General features: G+C 53.9%; 1 protein-coding gene across 1 annotated transcript in view; it reads right to left on the reverse strand.

Moving 5' to 3' along the window:
- The window catches only part of LOC118233662 (protein scribble homolog), a 98,110-nt gene that overhangs the window by 53,738 nt on the left and 34,372 nt on the right, over positions 1-10,000 (reverse strand). Inside the window, 8 exon segments of the mRNA XM_035429471.1 lie at positions 2-120; positions 835-979; positions 1,219-1,293; positions 4,260-4,323; positions 5,240-5,296; positions 5,702-5,791; positions 8,178-8,256; positions 9,669-9,786. Coding sequence (XP_035285362.1) covers positions 2-120; positions 835-979; positions 1,219-1,293; positions 4,260-4,323; positions 5,240-5,296; positions 5,702-5,791; positions 8,178-8,256; positions 9,669-9,786 — 747 coding nt within the window.

Consider the following 10,000-nt stretch of genomic DNA (forward strand, 5'->3'; position numbering starts at 1 on the left):
CCTGCAGCAGGTTCTCCGTGAGTATCAGCTCCGTCAGGTTCTCGCACTCGCCCACGGAGTCCGTCAGGTGGGTGAGCCGGTTCTGGTCCACCTTCAGGATGGACAGCTGCTTCAGGGAACCTGCGGAGGCGACACACACACACACACACACACACGCCGTCAGCGCCGATCCGACGGCCCCAAACCGGACCCGGCTCGGACCGAGTCCTTGGCTTCAACCTTCATCTTTTTTTTTTTTGCGACTTCTGTACCCCGTCTGCAATAACTGCGTTTGTCCAGTAGGGGGTGTCAATGTTTTTCCATTAAAAAAAAAACCACATTGACCGGCTCTCCGGTGGGGCTACCGTCCTTTAGCACAGCTGCTAACACAGCTGTCCGGCGAGTGACAGGCGGCTAAATTAACTGCCCCGCCTCCGCGCCTGCGGAGCCTGACCCAGCCCCAAAGGTCAGGGGATTCCTTGGAGGTCCGGCGCGGAGGCAGTCACCTGTCTGCCGTTAGCCCGCCAGCGTGCGCGCTGTGAGTGTGAGGGAGGAATCCCACTGTCGTTCTGTCTCTCTCCCTCTCCTTTTGAGCCAGCAGGGCACTCTGGCAGAAACTGAGCCGATTCCCTATGTCTGCGTGCGTGCGTGCATATAGTGTGACTGTGTGTACGGTGCGCATATAGTGCGTGTGTGTGGGTATAGTGTGTGTTCATGTGTGTAGCGTAAGTGTGTGTATGCATAGTGTGAGTGTGTGTATAGTGTGTGTGTGCGTGTGTGTAGTGTATAGTGAGTGTGTGTGCGTGTGCGTGTGTGTGAGTGTGTGTGTATAATGTGCGTATACTGCACTCTCACCGATGCTGTCGGGGAGCAGCTCCAGCTGATTGTGAGAGAGCAGCAGGTCAGTCAGGGCCAGCAGGCCGCTGATCTCAGCAGGCAGCTTCTCCAGACGATTCTTCGACACGTCCAAACACACCAGCTTGCGCAGGTTCCCCAGCTCCTGCACACACACACACATACGCACACATGCGGACACACACACACGCAACAGCACACGCAACAAGCAACAGTCATTAAACAGCAATGAAAACCCCACCGTTTCACACATCCCCACCCCACATAAACACCCCCCCCCTCCCTCCCACCCCCCCTCGGAGAGATCCCACACTGATCCAAACCCCTCGGAGCTGAACCTGGTGCTCAGCTGCCGTTAGCATGCGAGGGCTGTCCCATACTGACCGGGGGCAGGGAGGAGAGGTTGTTTCGGTCCAGCCACAGCTCCCTCAGGTTGGGGAGAGCCCCCATGGTGTCCGGCTGCAGGGGGAGAGAGGAGCGAGAACAACTCTCGATCAGTGCATTGCACTTTCCCTCCACACACTGTCTTCTGTTACACCAGGGGTGTCAAACTCCAGGCCTGGAGGGTCTTCCAGCATAAGTGGTTCATTTAAGTCAATGATTGCCTAAGGAGTCCACACGCCTTGTTTTCAAAGCCTTAATTGGCTGCTAATTGAAAGGAAACCACAAACACCTGCAGACACTGCAGCCCTCCAGCGCTGGAGTTCGACAGCCGTTACACATAAATCATTTTGCTTTTTGGCGACAACGTCCAATAAAGCACCTTCAAACTGAAACTAAAACAGTCAAATTTAGAGAGAGAGAGAGAAGGAAGAGAGAGAGAGAAAGCAGGTGCAATCGAAGAGCGCTGTTGTTTTGTAACCTCATCTGACACAAGACGGGCTGACGCGCGGCAAATTCCGCTCGGTTCTGCTTGACGTCACAGGAAGTGCTCTTTCACACGCACACGCTCAGGCCTACAGGACAGCGGGCGGGCAGTGGCTTTAACCCTTTCAGGTGTGAGGTCACAAACACGCAACGACAATGTTCTACTGTTACATTCTACTGCTGATGTAACGATCGCTACCGGCAACTGAAAGCAATGGAGTTCTAGAACACCGGCAGGGGAAGAAGAAGAAGAAAAAAAAAACATTCCAAAAAACCTGCTCTTCAAAGCAGAGAGCATACCCTGCTATATCTGCTGTATCTGCTATATCCGTCTCAATTCAAGCAAAAATCAACAGCTTTGATGACTAAATGCAGGAAACCAAAAAAAAAAAAAGGCCCTAACTGCCCCCCACCCCCACCCCCACAAGGTGGTCATGGGAATATAAGGGCCAGGGCTTTGACCTGAGGCAGCCAACCAAGCACAACTACGCACAGGGTTTGCTTTCAAATACCTATCGACCGCTTCCAGGAGAACTGAATGAGCGCGAATGTTGGACGGCAGATGGGAGGTGAGCGGAGGAGATACGCGCGTTAGCCGATAGCGGTGAGATGCGTTTGCGATACCGCCCGGCCCGCAGCCCTGAGAGCCCCCGGAGGCCTCGGCGGCCTGCTCGACTAATCGCGGTAATGAAATCTTTATTGAACGCGGCCGCATGAAAGCACTCCAGCAGCCCCGGACACATAAAACCCCCCGTGGGGAAGGGGATTTATACCGACTGTACCGCTCCACGCACGCATCCTGCAGACTGCGCAAAAAAAAGGGGAGGGGCTCCAGAATCACTCCGCCGGGGGGGGGTGTGTTTAATCAGGCACCCCTGTGTGGGACCCGCCCCACTCTGTCCCAAACTTGCCCCACCCGTCTCTGTCCCAAACACACCACGCCCGTCTCTGTCCCAAACACGGCCCGCCCGTCTCTGTCCCAAACTGGCCCCGCCCGTCTCTGTCCCAAACACGGCCCGCCCGTCTCTGTCCCAAACTGGCCCCGCCCGTCTCTGTCCCAAACACACCACGCCCGTCTCTGTCCCAAACTGACCCCCGCCCTGCTCTGCCCCAAACACGCCCCGCCCGTCTCTGTCCCAAACTTGCCCCGCCCCACCCTGTCCCAAACTTGCCCCGCCCTGCTCTGTCCCAAACACGGCCCACTCTGTCTCAAACTGGCCCCCGCCCCGCTGTGTCCCAAACACACCCCACCCTGTCTCAAACTTGCCCTGCCCGCTCTGTCCCAAACACGCCCCGCCCCGCTGTGTCCCAAACTGGCCCCGCCCCGCTCTGTCCCAAACTGGCCCCCGCCCCGCTCTGTCCCAAACATGCCCCACTCTGTCCTAAACTTGCCCCGCCCCGCTCTGTCCCAAACATGCCCCACTCTGTCCTAAACTTGCCCTGCCCCGCTCTGTCCCAAACATGCCCCACTCTGTCCAAAATTTGCCCCGCCCCGCTCTGTCCTAAACTTGCCCCGCTCTGTCCTAAACTTGCCCCACCCTGTCCCAAACTTGCCCCACCCCGCTCTGTCCCAAACACGCCCCACTCTGTCCTAAACTTGCCCCGCCCCGCTCTGTCCCCGACTCCCCTTCAGCTGGGGGCTCTGGCAAGAGAGCATGTGGTAAGGCAGGATTCAAACCTGCAGCTCCTGTGACAGCTCCGTTTGCTCATTGCTCCAACCCCCTTGAAGCCCAAACCCACAATTTTTGGTTTTACACCCCTGTGAGCAGGGGGGGGGGAGGGGGGTGCAGGGGGGTATACCCACTGAGGAGGACCTCAGGCAAAGCATGTTCAAATTCCTTCCTCCTTCAAACATGACGAGCATTTCACAGTTATAAGACCTTTGATTAGCGGTCAAATCAAAGGATTCTGGGAGACAGCACCGCCCCCACCTGTCATTAACACTCACTCCATTGCTCAACACTAAATCCTGCACCGACTCTGAACACTGAGTCAACACCGGGTTCCACCCCTCCAGTAACCTCTCATTGGCTGCCTCAGTTCCGGGATCTTAAGCCTCGCTTCCCAGGTTTGCTGTTGGTTTGAATCCCTGCCAAGCGCCAGGTATGCATTAGAACCGGCAGGACGGGTTGGGGCGGGGCGGGGCGTCGCTGATCCTGCTGTTACTGTTCCAGAGGCAGCGCTAGACATCCAACACTACACATACTAGCGCTACACATCTTAGGCCTACACATCCAATGCCGCACATTCACATCGTTTACAAACACGTAAAAAGACCGGAACAGAAGACAGTAGCGCAGAGGGAACGTTCTGGGCTTCAGGAGACCGACGCTAACGCTTATCCAAGACCAACTCTGCCCTTCAGGAGGACGAGGCTAACTCTGCGCTCGCAAACCAGCCCTCATAGACCGCACCGGCGGTCTGTCCGCCAGTAACAGAGCTGCGTGCGGTAACCGGGCGGGTCTCACTTCGTTACCGCTGCAGGCTCAGTCAGAGCGGGGAGCGGGGCCGCACCGAGCCGTGTGACGGGATTAGCGTTGTGAGAGCGCCGCTCTTACCAGAACCTCCAATTCATTATTGCCCAGGTCCAACTGCTCCAGCTTGACCAGGAACGACAGGGACCTGCGGCCAGATGGAGAGAGAGAGGGAGGGAGGGAGAGAGAGAGAGAGGGAGGGAGGGAGAGAGGGAGAGAGGGAGGGAGAGAGAGAGAGAGGGAGAGAGGGAGAGGGAGAGAGAGGGAGGGAGAGAGAGAGGGAGAGGGAGAGAGAGGGAGGAAGGGATGCAGAGAGAGAGAGAGAGAGAGAGAGAGAGAGAGAGAGGGAGGGATAGGGAGGGAGAGAGAGGGAGAGGGAGGGAGGGAGGGAGAGAGAGGGAGAGGGAGGGAGGGATGGAGAGAGAGGGATAGGTAGGGAGAGGGAGGGAGGGAGGGCGAGAGATGGGGGAGGGATGGATGGATGGAGGGAGAGAAGTGAGAGAGAGGGAAGAAGAGACAGAGAGTAGAGTTCATATAATTGCACACTGATGCCTGATGACAGCCACACAGACCCTGCACGTGACATTTCATACGCGCTCTCAGACCAGCCAAATAAGGCAGTGCAGGCCGTAACGAATGCAGAGACCGCGTTCCCGCCATCTGTCCCCCACGGGTGGGCGGGGTTTCTGGCGGTCGCGGCGCAGCTGCCGGGGGGGGCTTAGCGGCCGCTACATAACCCAATTAGGCGCTAAACACTGACTTAAGACCCCGCCCCCCCCGGTGCCATCACACCGAAAAACACTACAGCAAGCTCTGACACTCCTCTGTACCCGACCCACACACCACAGGACCACAGACTGCAGCTAACCGCACACCTGCTGCCGCTTTATGATGTCAAACTATGTTTATGACCTTACATCAGGAAATCTAGCACAGAATATAACAGAATATGGGAAGCAAGACAAACGTGACCAAAAACTTTTTTTTATTTTTCCATCTCTGTTCCCAGGGTTGAGTGGAGGGGGGTGTACGGGTTCGCTCCCCCCTGTCAGGGGTGCACTTACGTGGGCAGCGATTTCAGCAGGTTGTCCCGAAGCTCCAGGGTCACCAGGTTGGCCAAGCTAGCGGGGTGGGGGGGGGGGGGGGGGGGGGGGGGGGACGACACATTTTACAACTCAATCAGCCACTGAAGAAAGTTTGTTGATTTTACCAAAACAGATGATGCAACAACATGGCGGCAGCCATTTCACAGGCTGTGACACAACTGTGTGCTCCAGCACCAGTATCTTAAGGTCCACTAGCCCTTTAAGGTGTGAGATCACATGTGCAATTAGAAGGTTTACAACATTCCATTGCTGATGTAACAATCACTACTGGTGATTGAAAGCAATGGAGTTCTAGAGAACACTCAACAGACAAGATTTACAGGAAAACTGCAAATAGTATTCTGTGACTGAGGAGCTGTTAAGCATGTGCCTATGCTTGTGCACGTTTGTTCGCACGGTGGTACTGTAGGTTGTACTTACTTGCCGATGTCGTTCGGCAATGACTGCAGAGATACCTCATTCAGAGACAAGTGGGCCAGAGCTCTGAGCTGTGTGAAACCATCAGGCAATCTGGAGAGAGAGAAAGGGAGGGAGAGGAGGGAGGGAGAGAGAGGAAGAAAGGGAGAGCAGGAGAAAGAGGGAGAGAGAGAGGGAGGGAGGGAGGATGAGGGAGAAAGAGAGGACAGGGATGGGGAGGGAGAGGAAGGCAGAAGGAGGGAGAGAGAGAGTTACAGTCAAACAGAAATCCTTCATGCACACATTCCCTGTGCAGATCCAATGCAAGAGCCTTACTTACACAAGAACCAGCAATTCTACCTGCCAGTTTAAAGATTTACACTCTGTTGCACGACCCTTTTGGCAAGTGTCATGTGACAAAAACTAAAGTGCCAGACGACGGTTTCCATTTATACTTTGGCAAAGGCCTGTGGGAAGAGTTCTAGAGGAGCGCGACACTTAAAAAAAAACAACAAAAAAAAAACACTTTGTCATGCAACACTTTGTTCAGTTGAAAACAAATCATTCTTGTCATGTGACACGCGTCGAAAAGGGTGGAGCGACGAACTATAAATCAGGCTCAAGAAGGACACTTAACAGCGTTGCATCCCAACACGCTCCAGAGGTGGTGGTGGTGGTGGTGTGATGAGGCTCTTACACAACCTCACATAAGAGACAGAGGAACTCCCTCTCCTCCCTTTCCCACCCGCGCCTCTCTCAAAAACCTGTAAACGAGCTCAGGATCTCAGCGCTCGGGCTGAATAGGACTTCGCTCAGCCCCGCCCAGAAAAGCTAAGCTCTAAATTGCTCGGCGCCCTCGGGCATGCGTGCTGAAAGGGCCCTTTCGACAGTGATATCGCTGCGCGTGTGAAAAGCAGCACAGCCCTCCGTAAACCTGGCACAATCACCATCCCACCCTAAACAGGTCATTATTACATTTCATAGTCAATTTGCCGAACCCCCCCCCCCCCCGATTTGAACAGGGGGGCCATGATAAAAGGGCTAGCGCAGCAGTTCCAGCGTCGACACCACGGGCGCGTTCGTCCGCGAGGGGCTACGAATTCGACGCGGCGCCGCGGCGCCACGAATATTTACGGGAACTGCGAAGGCTCGGAATGCAAGCATTTCCTGTTTTTGAAATATACCCGAGTAAGCCAGCACGCTAGCTCTCACAGAAAGAGCCCGCGGGCGGTCAAAAGGCTGTAAATATTAGTAAATATTTGCCCCGATTAATGTGAATCGAACACACCGAGAAACACTTGGGAGGAGGGGAGGAGAGGGGGGGTGCGTTGTGCGTATTTGCCTCGGTAATATTATCAAATAAAAACCTCGTGATTCTTATGTGTTTACGCCAAACGTATTTACCGGCCTGGGGGAAAGTACACTCGAGTGTGTGCACGGGGGATGAAGGTAGCCCAAGTAGCCGACGGCAGCTTAACCCTTTAAGGTGCGAGGGTCACAAACGTGTGATCAGAACGTTCGTGACCGGACATTCTAATGCTGATGTCACAGCCACTCCTGGTATTGGACAGCACCGGAGTTCCAGAACACTGACTGGGAAAAGAAAAAATTCCAAAAAAAAAAAAAAAACACAGCTCTTCAAAGGGTTAACGGCAGAGACAAACAGCTGTAGAACGGCACTTAAGGCTCGACTCAGATCAGCTTTCCCCGTCCGTGTCCTAACCCTGTGCATCACAAGGTACAAGACTAAACTGACCCTGGAGCAGCACTCCCGCCTTGAGATGCTTTCACGAATATGAGTCCTCTGATCAAAGACGGCCTGGGAGGCCAACTCCCCTTGAGCAAACATCTCCGTCCGCTAAAGCGCAGAGACATCACTTGTTAAGCTCTTTGGTGAAAGGCTAGGGGGGTTAAGCACACAGGGGTGGCTGTAAAACACACCGAACTACTTTAAGGGAAACGTACAAAACAGATGGTGCACCCTGACCCCAGCTGACTGATGAACCTCTTAATTTAGAGACCACCACCACCACAGTGCTCTTCCTCTGTCCTCCTCCCAGAAACGTCCAATAGGGGCCGGTTTTTCAAAAATCCGTCCGAAGGAATTCTCTCGCGGGCCTTCAGTACGTAGGCTCGGACCAGATCGGCTTGGGTTTTCTGCAAGCCAAGCGATTTCGCTTTTTTTTTTTTGCCTGTTTTCGTGCGGCGTTTGATCTGATCACAGAGAAAGGTGCAGATGCACCAGTGACTCACCACCACCGCCACCACCACCGCAAAACATGTTTATTTCCTTAGCGGATTTACAGCCGCGGGCCATTCAACGCTCGTTAGCGTACGCTCGAGTAGCCTCCTATAGCTACATATGGCATTCCGGGCCACAATAGCTCCCCTGCAGTGTTCTAAGACTAACCACCCACCCACCCTCCCAATGCTGACATGGTACAGGCCGCTCCTCATTCGCGTGACACCCGGATAAAGGTGGTCTGAACCACCGGCTGACCTGGAGAGGGGGTTTCCGCTGAAGTCCGCGATTTCCAGCGCCTTGCAGAACTTGATGCTCTCGGGGATCTCAGGAATGTCTGCACGAAGGACGGTGATGATGGGGGGGGGGGGGGGGGGGCGCAGTCAGCAGTTTCAGCCCAGACAGAGAGAGAGAGAGAGAGAGAGAAAGGGAATTAGTCATTTTAAAAACAGCATACATTTTCAGGTTTGGGTTTAATAGGTACCAGATGGCCAAATGGGATGGGGGGGGGGGGGGGGGGGGGGAGCAATTGGGACCAGCCCGGAGGCTCAGGTTCTTCCATAGAATGAGCCGGCACACAGAACTCCCAGCTCAAGAAGTCCAGCACCAGACCCAGTCAACACACCCAAATAACACACTTGTACCTCCACCCACCTGCACGTAAAACATCCTCATAACCCATTACATATGAAACTTGGTTCAGAGTACAACCATAAACCGCGCAGTTTGTGTGACTTTTCCCTTAATTCAGGGACAGCCTGCCATCCAAGGTGATTTGAAATTTAACTGAAACCAGTAACCTAGACCCCATTCTCAAATGTTCTAAAGCAGGTATTGTGAACCCAACTCTAATGTTCTAAAGCAGGTAATGTGGAACTCTGCCCTAATGTTCTTAAGCAAGTATTGGGGAACCCCGCTCTTATGTTCTAAAGCAGATAATGTGGAACCCCAATCTAATGTTCTAATTGAGGTATTGTGGATCCCCACTCTAATGTTATAACACAGGTATTGTGGAACCCTGCTCTAATGTTCTAAAGCAGGTATTGTGGAACCCTGCCCCAATGTTCTAAAGCAGGTATTGTGGAACCCTGCCCCAATGTCCTGATGAATGACCACTGAATTCCTGCAGTCTGCTGCATGGGGACGTTGACATGGCAAAGGGGCGACATCTCCTTCCTCACGGGGGCCAAGTCCCCAGTAAGTCACCTCGCAATCTCCCCTCCAGGTTTTTCCCTCAGAAACCGAAGGTTCTCTGCGTCTGGGACTACGAGAGCTGAGGTGAGGTGAGGTTTCCCGAAAGCCAAGGCTGCAGACCCTGCTGTACGGGAGCCAGCTGCGGAGTCTGGACATCGTTCCCGGCCCCTCACTCGACAGAGCGCCTGTGGACAGGCTGGAACGCTCCACTGATTTACCGTGCAGATAAAAAAAGTGATGTTTTTTGGCAAAAGTAGCCCGGAATGATTCACAGGCTGCTGTGGTGGTAGTAAGCGTAGGTTTGGGATTCTGAGCTGGACCAGGAGAATGAGCAGCACAGTAGAGGTTTCAAGACTACATTACCCACCAACCCCTGGGCTTATTTACACCATGGGATATCACTGGCTAGACAACTTAATCTACTTCACAGGTTGAGTACAAAAGTGTGTGTGTGTGTGTGTGTGTGTACGCGCGTACGCGTGCATGTGGGGTGGGGTGCATGTGCGTGTGTGTGAATATGTGTATGTAGCGTTTGCGTGTGTGTGTGAATCTCACCGTTCCGGGAGATGTCCAGCTCCACCAGCTGCATGAAGTTGGCCACCTCGGGGGGAAGCTTCTGGATCTCATTGTCGCTCAGGCCCAGTTTACGCAGGTTCAGCAGCCGGAAGAAAGGCTGGGAAGAGAGAGAGAGAGAAGAGAGCCGTTAGCCTACTGAGCTTCGTCATACGACGGCTAAAACACAGATTAGGACCAAGTAAACTAACACTCGATCGGTTAACAAATAGGCTAAGTCAAAATCATAGAGAACAGTCAAACGGAATCCGTCTTCACACGATGTTTGGGAGTGGGACTGGGATTAAGGTTGAGACCGAGGGTAAACAAATTCT

Source organism: Anguilla anguilla, chromosome 8, assembly GCF_013347855.1.
Source record: "Anguilla anguilla isolate fAngAng1 chromosome 8, fAngAng1.pri, whole genome shotgun sequence".
Taxonomy (NCBI): domain Eukaryota; kingdom Metazoa; phylum Chordata; class Actinopteri; order Anguilliformes; family Anguillidae; genus Anguilla; species Anguilla anguilla.